Raw genomic sequence first — 19,347 nt, 5'->3', positions numbered from 1 at the left:
TGTGCCCAACTGAGGCCACACACAGCTCACAGCCTCCACCAAGCCTCATCGTCCTCTCCCTCCTTCCCAGGTCTGGCATGGATGGCTCAGAGCAGGGCCAGGGAGAGTTTGATGAGTGAATCACTGAGGCTCAGAGGCGGTGGTGACTGTGCCCCATCCCATCCTCATATACCTCTGTCCCTATTGTCCAGGTCCATGGTTCCCGGCTGCGGCTCCCACAGGTCTCTCCGGCCGACTCCGGAGAATACGTGTGCCGTGTGGAGAATGGCTCGGGCCCCAAGGAGGCCACCATTGTTGTCTCTGTCCTCCACGGCACCCATTCGGGCCCCAGCGCCACCCCAGGTGAGGATCCAGGTGGGGCTGGGCAGGACCAGGCCTAGGACCCCTTGCTGCTCCCCGGGAAGGTGCCAGTGGCCTTTCCAGAGGCATCAGTTCTAGGCAGGCTTTGACCCTGCAGTGCCTACTTGGGGTGGGGGGCGGACAGAGCCAGGGGTTAAGGCAGGCTCAAGCCCCGTGTGAGGGTCCCATGTCAGAATCTGTCAGGAAGCAGCAATGTCCAGGTTGGATGTTGAATTGGGGGTCAAGCTGACCTAGGTTCAAATCCCAGCTCTGTCTCTTATCAGCCTTGATCTAGTTTTTACTTCTGGGGCCTCAGATTCCTCATCTATGAAATGGGGCAATGGCCACCCACCTGCTTGGTCATGCGTGGTTTAAATGAGATGGTGTCAACAGGTGGTACTTGTGGGCATAGGATAAGCACTCTCTAGAAGGAAGTTGTGCTGTTGTCTGCATCTGTGAACCCGGCCTGGGCAGTAAAGGCCTCTGATTTCCTGCATGCTAGAGAAGTTTTTTGTCAAGAAGTCATGGGTGGGCAAATAGGCCTCCAGCTCCCAGTTAAAGGTAGGGGAGAGAAAGAGGCACCCTTAGCTGGCCTTGCTGAGGTGGAAGAGTATGGTCCCAACCCCAAAATGGCCGCCTGTAGCCCTCCTAAGCTAGGGCCTGGTCAGATCCCAGGGCCCGCTGTCCCAGGGCTCAGTCTGCAACTTGAGGCCCAGGCCTCTGACCATTCCCTCTGTGTCCAGCACCCAGCGGCACCCAGCCCATCCGCATCGAGTCCTCCTCCTCACAAGTGGCTGAGGGACAGACCCTGGACCTGAACTGTGTGGTGCCCGGGCAGACCCATGCCCAGGTCACATGGCACAAGCGCGGGGGCAGCCTTCCCACCCGGCACCAGGTATGGCAGCCCCCAGGGCCAGCCCGCTGGAGGAGGTGGATGGTGCTTCTCCAACCTTTCTTACCCCACCCTGTTTGCATACAGACCCACGGCTCGCTGCTGCGGCTACACCAGGTGTCCCCTGCCGACTCAGGCGAGTATGTGTGCCGCGTGTCCATTGGTGCTCAGCACCTGGAGACTTCCATCCTGGTCACCATCGAGCCCTCTGGCTCCATCCCTGGTGAGTGGTTCCCAGGGGCATAGAAAGCTGAAAAGGCAGAGAGCTCCCCAGGGTGGTCCAGTCCACATGACCCCATTGCTGCCAGGACAGGAGGCCACGCTGAACTGGCCATGGCTGGCTCAGGCAGGCTCCACTTGTCTGGGCAACTACCATCTTCCTCACACGTCTCTTTGGCCAAGCCACTGTCTCCTCTTCCTCTCTCCCAGTCGCCACTATCCCATCTCTCTCACTTCCTTGCTCCCTTCTGCAAGGCTTGGCCCATGCCCTGATCCTCCCCTCCAGGTGGCTGAGCTGACACCAAGCCCAGGGCACCAGACCCACAAACACATAGGCCTGGCCTCAGAACCCCAGGCAGAGCCAGCTCCAGGGCAGACAGCCCCTACCCTCTCTTCCGGGAGCATCCACGACCCTCACTCCTGTACCCACAGCCCCAGGACCTGTACCACCTGTCAGAATTGAGTCCTCATCCTCCACGGTGGCCGAGGGGCAGACCCTGGATCTGAGCTGTGTGGTGGCCGGGCAGGCCCATGCCCAGGTCACGTGGTACAAGCGCGGGGGCAGCCTCCCTGCCCGGCACCAGGTACACCACCCCAGGAACGTAGGAAGGGGCCACGGATGGTGGGCTGTGGGGGTCCTGGCCCCAACTGGGAAGTTGGCACTTCCCAGTTCAGGGGGCAGGGGACGGGGCGGGCCATCTGCTGGTCTCCCGGAAGCCCTCCTCATACGCCTGCCCTTGCTGCCAGGTCCGTGGCTCCCGCCTGTACATCTTCCAGGCTTCGTCTGCCGACGCAGGGGAGTATGTCTGCCGGGCCAGCAATGGCGTGGAGGCCTCCATCACAGTCACAGTCACCGGGACCCAGGGGGCCAACTTTGCCTACCGTGAGTGGGGCCCCAGGCTGGGATGCAGAAAGAGGACAGGTGGGGGCAGCTTCCGAGGACTGGAGTGACCGGTGGCTGTCTCATCCCCCAGCACCTGGCAGCACCCAGCCCATCCGCATCGAGCCCTCCTCCTCACACGTGGCTGAGGGGCAGACCCTGGATCTGAACTGCGTGGTGCCTGGGCACGCCCACGCCCAGGTCATGTGGCACAAGCGTGGGGGCAGCCTCCCCGCCCGGCACCAGGTATGGGACTGGAGAATGGGACAGGCCAAGAAGAAGAGGAGTAGGAGAGGTCATGGGGGGGTGGGCTGGAGGCCACTCTGAGACAGGGAAGACCTTGAACCCATTGGACTAGTGTATGGTATAGTGGGTAGAACCCAGAACCTGGGACTGGCCAGCCTAGGGGTAAATTCTGGTTTCCCCACTTCTTACTTGTGGCCTTGGGCAAGTTATTTAGCTTCTCTGTGCCACAGTTCCAGCACCTATGAAATGGTAACAACAGCACCTGCCTTACAGAATTGTCTTCTAGATTCAGTTAATTCATACACATGCAGAGTGCTCAGAGCTTAGGTGGCTAGAAAGTGCTCTAGCTGTTCATATTACTATAATACTGTCAGTTATTATTATTACTGTACATTATAGAATTCAGGATACCATGATTGTAACACGCACCATTATTTTCTGTGCCTCTAAGGAAAAAAACTTCCATTTATAACTGTGAGAGTAGTCACTGTAGATGCATCCAGACACTGAAGTGTGTGTCTAGAATTGATGGGATGAGGTGTGAGTGTGTGCCTGTCTCACCAGATTCCTCCGGCCCACGCCCCAACTCCTGGACAAGAGCTGTCCTCTTCCCACCATGGGGCAGGACAGAGAAACTGATCCTAACCAGGCAGGCAGGCCCTGGGAGTCAGAGAGTGAGGCAGGGCTGCATGCGACTGACCAGTGTTGGGGCTCCCTGAGGGCTCCCTCTGACCCACCTCCATTCTGGCCAGACCCACGGCTCCCTGCTGAGACTAAACCAGGTGTCCCCGGGCGACTCAGGCGAGTACGTGTGCCGAGTGGTGGGTGGCTCCGTGCCCCTGGAGGCCTCCGTCCTGGTCACGATTGAGCCTGCGGGCTCTGTGCCTGGTAAGTAGCTCTGGAGGAGGGTGGGACTCCCGGGGAAGGTCCCCACTCCGGCCACAGCAGGACCAGGAGGCCATGCCTTGGGCTGCACTTGCCGTGAGACCAATAGTCCTGTCTCTTTCACCTCCCAACCAGGAGTTGACCTTCTGTCCTCTGTCCCCAGCACTCGGGGTCATCCCCCCGGTCCGGATTGAGTCGTCTTCCTCACACGTGGCAGAAGGACAGACCCTGGATCTGAACTGCCTCGTTGCTGGGCAGGCCCATGCCCAGATCACGTGGCATAAGCGTGGGGGCAATCTCCCCGCCCGGCACCAGGTAGGAGGCAGGCGCTAAGGAGGTCCTGAAGGACCCTGCAAGTGCAGGACAGAGAGCACAGGCTTTGAATTCATGCTGCTGTGCCACTTGCCTGCTGTGTGACCTTAGGCCAGTCACTTGACTCCTTGACCCTTAGTGTCCTAATCTATCAATTGGGCTCACCTACCCACCTCACCTACCCTGTAGCATGTCAGCAAATGCTGTTCCCCCAGTTTTCCCTGGTGCCAAGTCTTGGCAGTCCCTGGCATGGGAGAGGTAGCCAGCTAGACAGACCCAGTCCCCACCCTAGGGCAGAAGAAATGAGAGAAGGTGGCTCTCCCCAGAAGGGCTTCCATCAAGCTCTAGCTGGCTGGGCCTGGGGCCAGGGGGGCCAGTAAAAGGGATAGGAGTCTGGCCCTCGCACCCAGCTCTGAGCCTGCCTTCCCCCTTCTGTCCCTCCCAGGTACACAACTCCAGGCTGCGGCTGCTCCAGGTGACCCCAGCCGACTCCGGAGAGTATGTGTGCCGTGTGGTCAGCAGCTCGGGCACCCAGGAAGCCTCGGTCCTTGTCACCATCCAGCAGCGCTTTGGTGGCTCCCACCGTGAGTATCTTGGGGATCACACAAAGGGCAAAGGGCTGCTGTAGGCCCCCTCCACCCTTAGTGATTCCCATGCCCTGCCTTCCGTCTCACCCTCCCAGCCCAGAGCGTGGTGTACCCTGTCCGTATTGAGTCTTCCTCCGCCTCCTTGGCCAATGGACATACCCTGGACCTCAACTGCCTGGTTGCCAGCCAGGCCCCCCACACCATCACCTGGTATAAGCGTGGAGGCAGCTTACCCAGCAGGCACCAGGTACAGAGCCAGCGGGCAGGGAGGGCAAAGGCAGGGCACACTGGCTTTGATGGGAAGTAGGGGGTGGGTTGCAGTACCTTGCTCTGTGCTCATTCAGTCATTCAACAAACATTGAACATCCCTGATGGATGGGCCCTGGATGGGTGCTGAGGATAGAGCTCAGTCCTACTGATGTACTGATTTCCCTGAGAAGGTGCTCCTGGCCAAGTCCTGTGCCTGACACTGCGAATTCCGGGTGGGATAAAAGCTGTCTAACTTCAGGAAGCTGAGTCTATGGGAGCCCCAGCAGGATCCTGTGTCAGCACCGGGGAGGGCCTCTGCAGCTTTCTAGAGGGATGACAAAAGACCAGAGGCCCTGTCCACCCAACCTAGAGATAGGTAGGAGCCTCAGGAAGGCCGCTGAGGGCCGGGGGCCGCACCAGGTGAGGCAGGGAGGCTCCCAGGGTCCATAGCAGCGGCAGTTCCCGAGACGTGGAGGTGCTGCCCCCACCCACGGACACCTGCTTCCCCCAGATCGTGGGCTCCCGGCTGCGGATCCCTCAGGTGACTCCAGCAGACTCAGGCGAGTACGTGTGTCATGTCAGTAATGGTGCTGGTTCCCAGGAGACCTCTCTCATCGTCACCATCCAGGGCAGCGAGTCCTCCCACGGTGAGTGCATGGAGGGCAGGAGTCCAGCAAAACATGCAGGGGAAACCAGAGAGACCCTTGGTCTGGCACTGTTGTCTGACTCTGGCTTTGTGGTCTGTCCCTCTGTCCCCAGTGCCCAGCGTGTCCCCACCAATCAGGATCGAGTCCTCGTCCCCCACCGTGGTGGAAGGGCAGACCTTGGATCTGAACTGCGTGGTGGCCGGGCAGCCCCAGGCCATCATCACATGGTATAAGCGCGGGGGCAGCCTTCCCACCCGACATCAGGTACAGAGTAGAGCCGGGCAGGGGGTGCGACCCTGGTCTCCTGGGGGGCAATGCAGTGACAGCCCACGGGCTCCTTATCTCAGTCGGCTGGGCCCCGGGTGGACGGAAGCCAGCCTCAGTGGGTCTGACAAGGGAGGCCCAGGCCAGCTGGTGACTCCATGGCCCCTCGACCCCCTCTCCTTCCCCATCCACCCAGGCCCACGGTTCCCACCTGCGATTACACCAAATGTCTGTGGCAGACTCAGGCGAGTACGTATGCCGGGCCAACAACAACATCGATGCCCTGGAGACCTCCATCATGGTCTCGGTCTCCCCCAGTACCGGTAGCCCCTCCGGTGAGTCCGACAGAGACCTGGGTAAGGGACAAGGGACATAGGTAACTGTGTTCCCTGGGAAGCAGGAACTTTGGAGTCAGAGGCCTCAGACCCGGCGGTGGTCAGGGAAGGGCTGGAAGAACAATGGCTGCATCTAAATCCTGCCTGCACCACTGAGAGCCTTAGTGTTCCTTTCCCTCCTCAGCCTCAGTCTCCACCCGTGAAATAGGGATATGGTTCATTCCAGCTTCACAGAGCTGCACTGTCCAATGTAGTGGCCATGAGCCACCTGTGGCAACTAAGGGGAAATAAGAATTTAAAATCTGCCTCTAACATTTCAAGTGCTCAGTAACCACATGTAGCTGTGGCCAGTGCAGGTAAAAGAACATTTCCGGTATTGTAGGAAGTTGAGAACTTGGGGAGGATTAAGTGTAAAGTGCTTAGAACAATAACTATCATGCTGTGTGAGCTATTATTATTACCTGAGGGGCTGAGTTTTCTATGGTGGGGGATCCCAACAACCCCATTCCCAAATTTAACTGTGGTTAAGCCCCGACTTGCTGCTTCTGCGCCCCCAGCCCCTGGCGGTACCCTACCCATCAGAATTGAGTCGTCATCTTCACGTGTGGCCGAGGGGCAGACCCTGGATCTGAACTGCATGGTGCCTGGGCAGGCCCATGCCCAGGTCACATGGCATAAGCGCGGTGGCAGCCTCCCTAGTCACCATCAGGTATGTGGCAGCAGGGAATGGTGGGAAGGCCCTGGCTAGCTCCACCAGAAAGGAGGCCTGGGCGTCCCCACAGGGTCATTGCCCACTTGGACCAGCGGCTAGAGCTGGCCCCAGACCTCCAAGGGTTTCAGATTGGCACCTGACCCTACTCTTGCCCTGCCCCTGTACAGACCCACGGTTCACGGCTGCGGTTGTACCAGGTGTCCCCGGCCGACTCAGGCGAGTACGTATGCAGAGTGGTGGGCAGCTCTGTCCCCATGGAGGCCTCTGTCCTGGTCACCATCGAGGCCTCTGGCTCAACGACTGTCCGTATGCCTGGTGAGGGTCTTTGTGATGGGTCTGGGAGGCCGGAGGAGGGAGGAAGGGATGAAGTCCAGCAGGCAGGGCTGGAGAGAGGGAATACTTTCTGGCACTTAGAGACAGCTGACCCTCTCATCCCAAACGTCTGTCTCGTCTCACCCCCACAGTCCCAGAACTGAGGACCCAGGTCAAGGGAAATGACTCCCATCCCTCTTGAGGGCCTGCGAGCACAGGCTTTGGAGTCCGATATTTGTGGCTTGGTCCCAGCTCCTCTGTCTACATTTGGAGATGTTGCTCAAAGGACTTTGCCTCTCTGTATGTCACTATCCCCTCCGGTACAGGGGGGTGGTAGAGCTCTTATGCTCTACGATCTAATTATAGAGACAAGCCAACAAGTTCCCTAACGTCCAAAACCACACCCTGGGGTAGTTTCATCTTTATTCATGTATTAGGGAAAAAACACGATCCATCAGCCCTGTCCTTATTTCATGGAAATCATTGCCTCTAGTAGCACCACGCATTTAAGGTGTTTTAAAGTGAATCCACTGAAAGGAAAATGTCCAGTAATGAGTAGCATGGGGCACGTGGTAGCAGGAGTTAGGATAGAGCGCATGGATTGTGAGTGATGGCCACCATCCAGCACTGCCCGGGTTCTAGGCCCTACCATGCTCACACACGCTAATTCACGACAGCCCTTTAGGTAGGTGTGACCGTGCTTCCTATGTACAGAATGGGAAACTGAGACACAGAGAGGTGAAACTGCTTTCTGAAGGTCACACCGCCAATAACTGGCAGGGCCGGGGTTTGAACCCAGGCAGTCTGGCCCCAGAGGCCGGGTTGTGAGCCATACTCTCCTTGAGTTTGGGAAACAGTAATCTGTGTGAATGTGTCTGGGCCTGAGCCTGGGCCCCAGGAGCTGGGAGCATGGGGGGAGGGGGAAATGGTGGGGCCACTGTGTGGGGGCAGGGCTGGGAGAATGCAATACCTCCCCTCCCACATCCAGGCACCCAGGGGAGGGGCTGCGGGCACAGGGTGGGAGTCCCAGCTCACTGACCTCTCCCTGTGTCCCAGTCCCTGGCCATCCCGTGCCCATCAGAATCGAGTCGTCATCTTCACATGTGGCCGAGGGGCAGACCCTGGATCTGAACTGCGTGGTGCCTGGGCAGGCCCATGCCCAGGTCACCTGGCACAAGCGTGGGGGCAGCCTCCCTGCCCGGCACCAGGTGAGGACCTGGAGAAGCAGGGTGGGCATCTCTTTCGCACCTCCAGCAGTCCCACTAGATCCAACCCTGAAGGGAAGGCATTTTCAGCAACTGGGAGCAGTCTCTGGAGTCAGAAGGTTGAAAACAGGCTGAGCATGGCAGGGCTATCTTCAGCCCCACAGTGCCTTGGCACAAAGGAGAAAAGGACACCTCTTACTCAAGACACTTGGCTTCCTCCTACCAGAAAAAATGTCATGAACATAAACCCCACAGTGGCTCACGTCCAGGGCCACGTGTGACAGGATGCGGCCTACATAACTGTTTTGGGATATGGGCACCAGAGGCTTTGGCATCTAAGGCTCCCAACTCACCCTCCCATCTTGCCCCACCTTGGCCAGGTCCATGGATCCCTGCTGAGGCTGAACCAGGTGTCCCCAGCCGACTCTGGCGAGTACTCTTGTCAAGTGACTGGAAGCTCAGGCACCCTGGAGGCATCTGTCCTGGTCACAATTGAGCCCTCTGGCCCAGGCCCCATTCCTGGTGAGTGACAAGGAGCAGTGGGCCCTTCTAGGGCACAGGCGGGGGCCCTTCCAGGCCTGGCTCTTGTTGTGGCCCTGTCCGGAGAAAGGTCCTGCAGCTGAGATCAGGCCAAGACAGATGTCCCCAAATCTGACGATGCCCAGGGCCCAACTAGCTGCTTCTATGTCCCTAGTCCCTGGTGGTGGTTTGGTCCGACACCTCAGCCAGTGGGAACCCAGTCTTGGGTCTCAGGATATCTTAGACCCCAGGGGAAGGAGACCCTTCTTAGGTCAATGGAGCACAGCCACATTAGCCACTCTCAAGCCACTGTGCCCCCAGAGGACCAGCGGGCTTCCAGTGCCACCACCATGTGTCCTTGTCTGCCCGGGAGCTGGGCCTGTCTCACCCACCCCTGTGCCCACAGCCCCAGGACTGGCCCAGCCTATCTACATCGAGGCCTCCTCCTCACACGTGGCAGAGGGGCAGACCCTGGATCTGAACTGCGTGGTGCCTGGGCAGGCCCACGCCCAGGTCACGTGGCACAAGCGTGGGGACAGCCTGCCTGCCCGGCACCAGGTGAGGGACTGGAGAAGCAGGGTGGGGAGGGTTCCAGGACAGGCGCAGTTCAACCTGCAGTTGCCTTCTGCACGCAAACCTCATGCACTCCAGCCTGCTTGGGAACCAAAGGGGACAACACACTTTTGGGAGAAGAGGTCACCAGCCTGCAAGTTGAGAGACCTGAGGGTTTTACTCTTGACTTTGCTGACGAATAATTTCCTGAGCCTCAGTTTCCTCCACTATAAAGTTGATGGGTTGAAGGCTGAGCACAGTAGCTCACACCTGTAATCCCAGTGCTTTGGGAGGCTGAGGTGGGTTCGCTTGAGGCCAGGAATGCGAGACCAAGCTGGGCAACATAGCAAGACCCTATCGCTACAGAAAAAATTTTTTTCATATTAAAATTTTAGCTAGCCTGTAATCCTAGCCACCTGGAAGGAGGATTGTTTGAGCCCAGGAGTTTGATGCTGCCATGAGCTATGATTGCACCACTGTACTCCAGGCTGGGTGACAGAGCAAGACCATATATCTTTTATTAAAAAAAAGTTAGGTTGGATTTCTAGGACTCTGTGAATCGAGCTTCCTCCATCCCCACCAGTGGGGCCCTGAGCTCCTAAGACCCATGGGAGAACTCCTGGGTCCTGGCACAGCCTGGCTTGGAGACTTTCCTTGTCCCGAGCTTTGGCCTGATGGCCACCCTCTCCTCACTCCGACAGACCCATGGCTCCCAGCTGCGACTCCACCAGGTCTCCCCTGCTGACTCGGGCGAGTACGTGTGCCGCGTGGCCGGCAGCTCAGGCACTGAGCGGGAGGCCTCCTTCACGGTCACCATCCTCCCCGGCGAGGGATCTTCCTACCGTGAGTGTGGCAGATGCCACGGGCAAGGGACGGGGAGCCGAGCAACCCACCCGCTGAGCCCAGCCCTTCCCCTGTCACCCCCAGGCCTTAAGAGCCCTGTCATCTCCATCGACCCACCCAGCAGCACCGTGCGGCAGGGCCAAGACGCCAGCTTCAAGTGTCTCATCCATGACGGGGCGGCCCCCATCAGCCTCGAGTGGAAAACCCGGGGCCAGGAGCTGGAGGGTGAGCAGCGGGCTGGGGCAGGCATGAGGGCGTGCTGGTCCCCACTGTGAGGGCGGGGTAGAACTTGGGACCCTGGGCAAGGCCCCTCCCTTCTCCACATGGTGAGGGGACCAGACCCAGGAGTTTCCAAGGGCACTTTTACCTTCTGCCATCTGTGACTCCGTGAACCAGAGGGGCAGGAGCTGACAGTGCCAAGACATAGGAAGGGCCAGGTGGGCCCTCACTCACCCTCTCCTCCCCCAACACAATCCCACAGACAACGTCCACATCAGTCCCAACGGCTCCGTCATCACCATCGTGGGCACGCGGCCCAGCAATCATGGTGCCTACCGCTGCGTGGCCTCCAATGCCTACGGCGTGGCCCAGAGTGTCGTGAACCTCAGTGTGTATGGTGAGCGGGCACCGACCCCATGAGGCTCTACCCTCCTGTTTCCAGCCCTGTTCTCAGCTCAGAACCTCCAGGTTAAGTCCTGCCTTTGCCACAGCCTCCCTCTTGGAGAGCCTCTTTCTCTGACCCTCAATTTCCACCTCAGTGCAGTGGGGAGACTGTTGCCCACCCGGTGGTTACTGAACTGGAGGCTATGACAGCACGTGTGACCAGCGTAACCCTGCAGGTGTGTCAACGGTTATCATTTCTCTGGGCAGGGCCCCCCACGGTGTCCGTGCTCCCCGAGGGCCCCGTGCGGGTGAAAGCAGGAAAGTCCATCACCCTGGAGTGTGTCAGTGCCGGGGAGCCCCGCTCCACTGCGCGCTGGACCCGGGTCGGTGCCCCTACCAAGTTGGAGCCACGGATGTACGGGCTTCTGGACAGCCACACAGTGCTGCAGGTAAGGCCAGGGCCATGGCTCTCAGGGTCAGTGGTCCAGTCCTGGGCCCCGCCCTGAGCAGGTGCTTGAGGGAGAGAGGGGTGGGTGGGTGATTGGCCAGGTGGTGATGAGCTGATGGGGGTGGATGGGATGGGTGGATGGGAAGTGAACTGGAAGACAGGAGGGAAGAAAGAAGGCAGGAAGGATGGGTGATGCTCTGATAGGGTGTGGGTGGACTGCTGGGTGTCATGAGGGTGACCTCTAGCTACCAGACAGGAGAGTTGAAAACCGAGAAAGGCAGAAGAAAGAGGGAAGACTTGCCCAAGCTGGGTCCGACGTCAGCGTCCCCTCGGCACCCATGTGAACAGCCTCTGTGCTTTCTCCCAGATTTCATCAGCAAAGCCATCAGATGCAGGCACCTATGTGTGCCTTGCTCAGAATGCACTGGGCATGGCACAGAAGCGAGTGGAGGTGATCGTGGACACAGGCACCGTGGCCCCTGGGGCTCCCCAGGTCCAGGTTGAAGAAGCTGAGCTGACCGTGGAGGCTGGACACAGAGCCACCCTGCGATGCTCAGCCACAGGTGTGGCCGGGGTTGGCACATGGGCCTACAAAGTGGGGATACCCTGGGGCCTACAATGTAGATGCACACAACCTGGAGGGATGTCAGGCCTGGCAGAGGACTGGGAGAGGTTTTGCTGTCAGCCTCTCCCGGTGATGGCTGAGATGCTTACTTAGTGCCTCACAGAGGGACAGGTTCTCCCAGGGCCCTTCCCCGCCACCCCACCCTCCACTGGTCCTGGGGCAGCCCAGCCACCCCTGCCATCTTCCGCTCTACTCCATAGGCAGCCCTGCACCTACCATCCACTGGTCCAAGCTGCGCTCCCCCCTGCCCTGGCAGCACCGACTGGAAGGCAACACTCTTGTCATCCCACGGGTAGCCCAGCAGGACTCGGGCCAATACATCTGCAATGCCACTAGCCCTGTGGGGCACGCTGAGGCCACTGTCATCCTGCATGTGGAGAGTAAGGCGCTCAGCCCCTCCTTGGGGGCTCCCTGTCTGCCCAGAGGCCTGACTCCTCCCACTCTGGACAGAACCCCAAGGACCCCCATCCAGAGGACCCCATGCACCTGAGAGACCCTGAGTCTGTCCTTGTCCAACATTCACAGCTCCTTCTGGGACCCTTGTTCTCTTCACTCCAGGCCTCTGGGCCCCGTGGTCTTTTGTTGGGTTGCCTAGATCCAACTGCCTGCTGCCACCCTGACCCCTGTTCCCTCCATCCAGGCCCACCCTATGCCACTGTGGTCCCGGAGCACGCTGTGGTGCAGGTGGGGGAGACGGTGCGGCTACAGTGCTTGGCACACGGGACACCCCCACTCACCTTCCAGTGGAGCCGCGTGGGTGGCGGCCTTCCCGGCAGAGCCACTGCCAGGAATGAGCTGCTGCACTTGGAGCCCGCAGCCCCCGAGGACTCAGGCCGCTATCGCTGCCAGGTCACCAACAAGGTGGGCTCAGCAGAGGCCTTTGCCCAGCTGCTCGTCCAAGGTAAGCGGCCCTGGCTCAGGGTGAACGGAAAGAGCCAGCTGTCCTCTAGGTCATTGGTGACCCAGCAGCAGGCACCTGGAGACCACACTTGGAGTACAAAGGCCTCCCCCCGACCCCCTCTAAAAAGCCCTGCTCCCTACATTCTCTCCCTGGGGCCCAAGATAGGCTTGCCTCCTCCAGGAAGGCCCTCCCTTGCCATGTTCTCAGCTCCCCAGATCTCAGGGTTGCTCCCCTTTCTTGGCACTGCCCCGGCACTGCCCTGGCATACCCAGCCTACTGCACCTGCCACATGGCGAGGGTACTCGGGCACCTGGAAAGGCCAAGGACCAGTCATCTCAGCAGCCCTGGGCCTACCTGCCGCGGGGCCCAAGACAGACTGGGTAAATGCTCAGCAGGGACAACAGTGAGTGAGTGAGTGACTGGCCGCACCCACCCCCAGCCTGCCCGGGGCTTCAGTGGGTCTCCATGGTTCCTATGTCAGTGAAACTAACTAGGGATCTGGAGCCCACTGGTCAACAGCCTGGACTCTGGAGTCAGACAGACCTGAGTTCAAAGCACACACTGGTCGCTTGCTGGCTGTACAACTTTGGCCAAATCATTTAACCTATTACACCTCAGTTTCTTCATCTGTAAGTGGAGAGAACAATGCAGTCCACATAGGCTGAGTTAGAAGGGCTTGCAGATGACTGGGCTTGCTGTTCGCACCTATAATCCCAGGACTTTGGAAGGCTAAGGCAGAAGGATTGCTTTCGGCCATGAATTCAAGATCAGCTTGCACAACATAGCAAGATTCCATCTCTACAAAAACTAAAAATACTAACCAGATATGGTGGTACATACTATAGTCCTGGCTACTCGGGAAGCTGAGACAGAAGGATCACTTGAGCCCAGGAGATATCAGAGCTACAGTGAGCCATGATCAGCCACTGCACTCCAGCCTGGTGACAGAGTGAAACCTCGTCTCTAAAAAACCCCAAAAAGGCCACGGACGTAAAGGTCAGGGCCCAGTGGGCCCTTCGTAAAGAGGGTGACGTTCCTCCATCCCCTGCACACGTGTCTTTGCTACGGCCCCGTCCCTGGATCTCTTATCTTAGACTGCAGCCAGGATAGTCTTTGCTGTCCTCCCTTAAAATGTCTGAGTCCTTCCTGCTCTTGCCGGGACCTACCCTCCCTACCCAGAGGCCAGGAGCAGTGGAAGTGGAGCCCAGCACCCCATAGGCCCTTATCCTGTTGACTGACTACATGAGGGAATGAATGAGTGCATCCACCAATAAAGGCCTTTTTCCTGATCAGAGAGGCTTCCAGAGAAGAACAACCCTTGAATGTTGGGATGGGGGTTTCCTGGGTCCCTGGGCAGTGTCAGGGACGTCACACACATGTACCTGCAGAACCTCGTGCATGTTCCCTCAGGCTCCTCAGGCTCTGTCCCTGCCACCGCCATCCCGGCAGGGTCCTCGCCTGCCATGCAGGTCACACCTCAGCTGGAGACCAAGAGCATCGGGGCCAGCGCTGAGTTCCACTGTGTCGTGCCCAGCGACCAGGGCACCCACATCCGTTGGTTCAAGGAGGGGGGCCAGCTGCCTGCTGGCTACAGTGTGCAGGATGGGGTGCTCCGGTGAGTGGGATGGGACCAGACTGGACTAGGGCACCCCAGCGGGGCTGAGTGAGAATGCCTGCCCTTAGGGCTCAGCATGAAACACTTTCCTTGGGCAAGTCACTTTACCCTCTGAGCCTCAGTGTTTTCAGCTGCACAGTGGCTTATGTGAGACTGAAGTGAGATTATCTAAAGCACTTATACAGTGCTTGGCACATGGAAGGCCTTCAGCAAACAATAGCCCGTATTCCTATTATTGGTGGAGGAAGGAGATATATACAAATGACCCCACATTTCGGCTCTGCCACTTGATAACCGTGTGATCTTGAGCTCCAGACCATGATGTCTTTGTCCAAAACATATGTGGTGTCCCCCACCCCACCTGCCTGCCCACCTCACATGGTTCCTGGGAGACTAGAGGATAGATGTCAGATGGTAATTCCCACACAATTGCAAAACATTTCCTCCAATTGTTTTTATTCCCTCGATGTCTTATATGTTTTCTTTATAGGATCCAGAACTTGGACCAGAGCTGCCAAGGGACATACGTTTGTCAGGCCCATGGACCTTGGGGTCAGGGCCAGGCCAGTGCCCAGCTGGTTGTCCAAGGTAGGAGGGTGGCTTCAGACTTCTGCTAAGAGCAGAGGGCAGAGATAGGAAGGGGAGAGGGGCACAGGATTCAGGCTGTGTTCCCTAGGAAGCCTTTGAAATATGTAAGAATAAGGAGAATTATTTTACGTCACTTGTGTCTAGCATCGAGTCAGGGGTGGAGTGAGTGGGTGCTCAGAAAAACCAATGAAGGGTTAACTAGCATAAGCCAGGCATAGTGGTGTATACTTCCCAGCTACCCAGGAGACTGAGGTGAGAGGATTGCTTGAGCCCGGGAGCTTGAGACCAGCCTGGACAACACAGTGAGACCCCATCTCTATAAAAGTAAAAAAAAAATTGCCAAGTATAGTGATGCATACCCTGTAATCCCAACTACTTAGGAACCTGAAGTGGGAGGATTACTTGAGCCCAGAAGTTCAAGGCTGCAGTGAGCTATCACTGTGCCATGGCACTCCAGCCTAGGAAAGAGAGCAAGACCCTGTCTCTAAAAATAAAAAAATAAATAACTTTTAAAATAAAGTGAACTAAGATTCCTGGCCAGGCATGATGGCCATGCCTATAGTCCCACCTACTTGGGAGGCTGAGGCAGGACGAGCCTTTGTGCCTGGGAGTTCAAGGCTGCAGTGAACTATGATTGTACTTGTGACTTGCCACTGTGCTCCAGTGTGGGCAACATACCAAAACCCTGTCTCTTTGGGGAAAAAATGAATCAATGAGCAGACACGAGAGAGTAAATGCATAAGCAAAAGAGCCAACAAGTGGGTGTATTCATGAATGAGTTCGTGGAAAGGTGAACGACGGATGAACAATGCTAGGCCTCTGGTGCTTACCTTTTCCTGGGCAGTCTGTGGCCTCCCTCGGGCCAGGCCTGCAGCCATCTACCTCAACGGACCCCTGCCTCCTCCTCCCCAGCGCTGCCCTCAGTGCTCATCAACATCCGGACCTCCGTGCAGACCGTGGTGGTCGGCCACGCCGTGGAATTTGAGTGCCTGGCACTGGGTGACCCCAAGCCTCAGGTGACATGGAGCAAAGTCGGGGGGCGCCTGCGGCCTGGCATCGTGCAGAGTGGAGGTGTCGTCAGGATTGCCCACGTGGAGCTGGCTGACGCGGGACAGTACCGCTGCACTGCCACCAATGCTGCCGGCACCACCCATTCCCACGTGCTGCTGCTCGTGCAAGGTGAAGGCCAGCAGGGACCTTTGTTGGGGGGACACGAGCAGGGCAGGGGCTTCCCTACTATGTGTATATAAGGGACAGATTTCATAAAGGGAACATAGCGAGTGTCCCCTGGGGCAGGATGTAACTTAGAGGAAAAGAGTTGTGCTGTGAGCATCAAGAGAGAGAAAGAAACACTGGAGATATAACACAAACAGACATATTAGAGAGTAAAACAAGGACTATAGATGCTGGGCAGACACAAACTGTGTTTTCTTTAAAGGCAATTCCTTTTGACTCCAACCCCTATGGCTTGCTCCCAAACCTTGTCACCCATGTGGCCCTAGTTCCCACTTCTCAGGCCCCCAAAGGGTTACACAATTTTCTGCCCAGGAGTGTTGAAGAAAGCTTGGGCTGTGGAGTGGAATGGGCCTGGCCCTGAACCCTGACTCTGCCTGCTTCCCTCTGTGCAACCAGGAGTGAGCAGCTGCTGCTTCTCTCTAAGCCACTATTTCCTCATCTGTAAAATGGGATGTAGTGCTTCCTTCCAGGGGGTAGTGTGAGAATTAATGAACCCGGGCGGTGCACACAAATGGGGGCCGTCATCAGGTTGATGGCCTGTGTCTCCTCCCCACCTCTCAGCCTTGCCCCAGATCTCAACACCTCCAGAAGTCCGTGTGCCTGCTGGCTCTGCAGCCGTCTTCCCCTGCGTGGCTTCTGGCTACCCTGCTCCTGACATCACCTGGAGCAAGGTACATACTAGGCAGGGCCCCCGTGGGCATGCCTAGGGCCCGGATGAGGTTGGAACTGTCCCAGTGTCCTCAGGACCTGGCATAGGCTTGGCCAAGAGTAAATACTCAGTGTTTGGAGGTGGGCCTGAGGCAGGCCCCGTGGAGGCGTGGGCCACAGCCAGGGCCCTCAGTGCTGGTGTGTTTGCAGCTGGACGGCAATCTGCCACCTGACAGCCGCCTAGAGAACAACATGCTGATGCTGCCCTCCGTGCAACCCCAGGATGCAGGCACCTACGTGTGCACCGCCACTAACCGCCAGGGCAAAGTCAAAGCCTTTGCCCATCTGCAGGTGCCAGGTAAGACATCCCCGCCAGAACCGGCATTGCCCTGCCTGCTCCTTCCCTGGTGGGCATCATCTCCAATTGTGCCTTCTGCCCGCAGAGCGGGTAGTACCCTACTTCACGCAGACGCCCCACTCCTTCCTGCCGCTGCCCACCATCAAGGATGCCTACAGGAAGTTTGAGATCAAGATCACCTTCCGGCCCGACTCAGCCGATGGTGAGCAGGGAGTTGATCTGGGGGGCCTGGCCTGGATGGGGGTCCCGTGGAGTAAGTGCCATCATTGCATGAGCCCTGGCTGACTCCCAGGCTGGCCCAGCTCCCGGGCTCTCCCTGTCCAGGAGCTCCCAGGCCTCTGCTCCGGGCCCACTCGAGCCTCCTCGTCTCCACCCCTGCCTCTGTGAGATCTCCAGCCCCCCATGGTGCCTCTGCCACGGGTGTATCCACCCAGTCCTGTCCTGTCTTCCTCTCCCCCATCTGCTTCCTTCTTCCTGCTCAGCCTTGCGTCTCTCACCCTCTCATCCTCTCTCTCTCTCATCTCCCACGGGGCTCTGACTCTCCCTGTCCAGGCCTCCTTCTCTACTCGGGTGAGTCTCTGCCTGCCTCTCCTCCTTGTAAACCCTCCAGTGTGTGTGAAGCAAATTCCAGGTCTTTCCAGGGGCTCTCCTAAGGCCTGCCTGTTTGGGGCACCAGCCCCGAGACAGTGAGAAGGCCCAGGCTGTGTGAGGGAGCCAGAGGGGTGCCTGAGTTTGGGTCGTTCCTGGGGTGGGGGCGGATAGAGCCCCTCACACAGCTGTGCCCACCCAGGGATGCTGCTGTACAATGGGCAGAAGCGGATCCCAGGGAGCCCCACCAACCTAGCCCACCGGCAGCCCGACTTCATCTCCTTTGGCCTTGTGGGCGGAAGGCCCGAGTTCCGGTGAGACCCTCCACCTCCCCATCACAGGGGGCCATCGCAGGGGCTTAGTCAGACACAAGAGGATCTGGAGGAAGGAGGAGACGTGATTGTTACCATTGGTGACCACCTGATCTGCTGGGGTAGCACAGTATGCCAGTCAGGTGGAGTAGATAGCACCCTTGGACTCAGGACTGCTGTAGGCCAGGATGCATTCATTCATTCATTCATTCATTCATCAGTTATTTGCAGAATACCTACCATACACCAGGCACTGATACAGGCATAAACAAAACAGATCGGGCTCTGGCCCTTGTGGGAACGCATGTTCTAGTTGAGGAAGACAAGCCATAAACAAAGGAAGAAACAAGGTGACCTCAGAGAGAGGAGCATCCAGAGGGGCCTGAAGCCAGGTGCTGGGTGCGGGGCCCTGAACCTGAGTGGGTAGAGCCTCGTGGGTGCTCTGGCAGGGCTTCCGGAGGAGGAACGTGGGAGAGCAGGCCTGGGGTGAGGCCAAGGCAGGGACAGTAGCTGCACTGCAAGATTGGTGGCCTCCCCCCTCTGGTGCCTCCTCCTCCCACAACCCCTGGCTCCTCTCTCTCCTGCCCCGGCCCCGCCCTGCCCCACGGAGTAGGTTTGATGCGGGCTCTGGCATGGCCACTATCCGCCACCCCACACCACTGGCCCTGGGCCAGTTCCACACCGTGACCCTGCTGCGCAGCCTCACCCAGGGATCCCTGATAGTGGGTGACCTGGCCCCAGTCAACGGCACCTCCCAGGTGAGACCCGCCCTGGCCCTGTTCCCTGCCCCCAGCCCACCCCTGCCCAGCCTTTGTGCCATCCTGACCTCCCTGCCTCCCCAGGGCAAGTTCCAGGGCTTGGATCTGAATGAGGAGCTCTATCTGGGCGGTTACCCCGACTACGGCGCCATCCCCAAAGCTGGGCTGAGCAGTGGCTTCATAGGTGAGGGCCCAGCCTCACCTGGCTGGCCAGCAGTGCCCTCGGGAGCCTGGGCGGGCCCCACAGGATGCAGGCTGGAGCTGGGCAGGCCTCCCAGTGCCCCGCCCCCACTCACAACCTCTGCCCCCACTCACAACCTCTGCCCCCAGGCTGTGTCCGGGAGCTGCGCATCCAGGGAGAAGAGATCATCTTTCACGACCTCAACCTCACGGCGCACGGCATAGCCCACTGCCCCACCTGCCGGGACCGGCCCTGCCAGGTGACCCCCGCCTGGCCACTGCCCCAGCCGTGGCTGGCCCCTGTGGGGAGTGGAGGGGGTGCTGGATATTCTAGGCCTCACTTCCGGGCTGCTTTGCAGAATGGGGGCCAGTGCCGTGACTCGGAGGGCAGCAGCTACATGTGCGTCTGTCCAGCTGGCTTCACCGGCAGCCGCTGTGAGCACTCGCAGGCCCTGCACTGCCATCCGGGTACGCAGCCCACCTGCTCTCA

At 58.6% G+C, this 19,347-nt stretch overlaps 1 protein-coding gene across 1 annotated transcript in view; it reads left to right on the top strand.

The window, feature by feature from the left end:
* The window catches only part of HSPG2 (heparan sulfate proteoglycan 2), a 65,250-nt gene that overhangs the window by 38,648 nt on the left and 7,255 nt on the right, over window positions 1-19,347 (top strand). The window contains exons 50-85 of the mRNA XM_021714834.1: window positions 192-342; window positions 1,083-1,234; window positions 1,319-1,454; window positions 1,889-2,034; window positions 2,198-2,333; window positions 2,425-2,576; window positions 3,329-3,464; window positions 3,625-3,776; window positions 4,219-4,357; window positions 4,456-4,607; window positions 5,121-5,256; window positions 5,369-5,520; window positions 5,717-5,855; window positions 6,413-6,564; window positions 6,735-6,882; window positions 7,936-8,087; window positions 8,465-8,606; window positions 9,010-9,161; window positions 9,857-9,998; window positions 10,083-10,223; window positions 10,480-10,614; window positions 10,869-11,050; window positions 11,417-11,612; window positions 11,875-12,054; window positions 12,315-12,575; window positions 13,986-14,190; window positions 14,681-14,778; window positions 15,691-15,957; window positions 16,576-16,685; window positions 16,873-17,020; window positions 17,106-17,222; window positions 17,811-17,922; window positions 18,533-18,677; window positions 18,762-18,861; window positions 19,008-19,117; window positions 19,217-19,325. Of these exons, the coding sequence (XP_021570509.1) occupies window positions 192-342; window positions 1,083-1,234; window positions 1,319-1,454; window positions 1,889-2,034; window positions 2,198-2,333; window positions 2,425-2,576; window positions 3,329-3,464; window positions 3,625-3,776; window positions 4,219-4,357; window positions 4,456-4,607; window positions 5,121-5,256; window positions 5,369-5,520; window positions 5,717-5,855; window positions 6,413-6,564; window positions 6,735-6,882; window positions 7,936-8,087; window positions 8,465-8,606; window positions 9,010-9,161; window positions 9,857-9,998; window positions 10,083-10,223; window positions 10,480-10,614; window positions 10,869-11,050; window positions 11,417-11,612; window positions 11,875-12,054; window positions 12,315-12,575; window positions 13,986-14,190; window positions 14,681-14,778; window positions 15,691-15,957; window positions 16,576-16,685; window positions 16,873-17,020; window positions 17,106-17,222; window positions 17,811-17,922; window positions 18,533-18,677; window positions 18,762-18,861; window positions 19,008-19,117; window positions 19,217-19,325 (5,383 nt within the window). The remainder of the gene's footprint in view (window positions 1-191; window positions 343-1,082; window positions 1,235-1,318; window positions 1,455-1,888; window positions 2,035-2,197; window positions 2,334-2,424; window positions 2,577-3,328; window positions 3,465-3,624; window positions 3,777-4,218; window positions 4,358-4,455; window positions 4,608-5,120; window positions 5,257-5,368; window positions 5,521-5,716; window positions 5,856-6,412; window positions 6,565-6,734; window positions 6,883-7,935; window positions 8,088-8,464; window positions 8,607-9,009; window positions 9,162-9,856; window positions 9,999-10,082; window positions 10,224-10,479; window positions 10,615-10,868; window positions 11,051-11,416; window positions 11,613-11,874; window positions 12,055-12,314; window positions 12,576-13,985; window positions 14,191-14,680; window positions 14,779-15,690; window positions 15,958-16,575; window positions 16,686-16,872; window positions 17,021-17,105; window positions 17,223-17,810; window positions 17,923-18,532; window positions 18,678-18,761; window positions 18,862-19,007; window positions 19,118-19,216; window positions 19,326-19,347) is intronic.

Source organism: Carlito syrichta, unplaced genomic scaffold (genome assembly GCF_000164805.1).
Source record: "Carlito syrichta isolate Samal-C Ts95f unplaced genomic scaffold, Tarsius_syrichta-2.0.1 Scaffold305805, whole genome shotgun sequence".
Classification (NCBI taxonomy): domain Eukaryota; kingdom Metazoa; phylum Chordata; class Mammalia; order Primates; family Tarsiidae; genus Carlito; species Carlito syrichta.
Note: the sequence above shows the minus strand (reverse complement) of the source record. Positions and strands in the feature narration are given on the sequence as shown.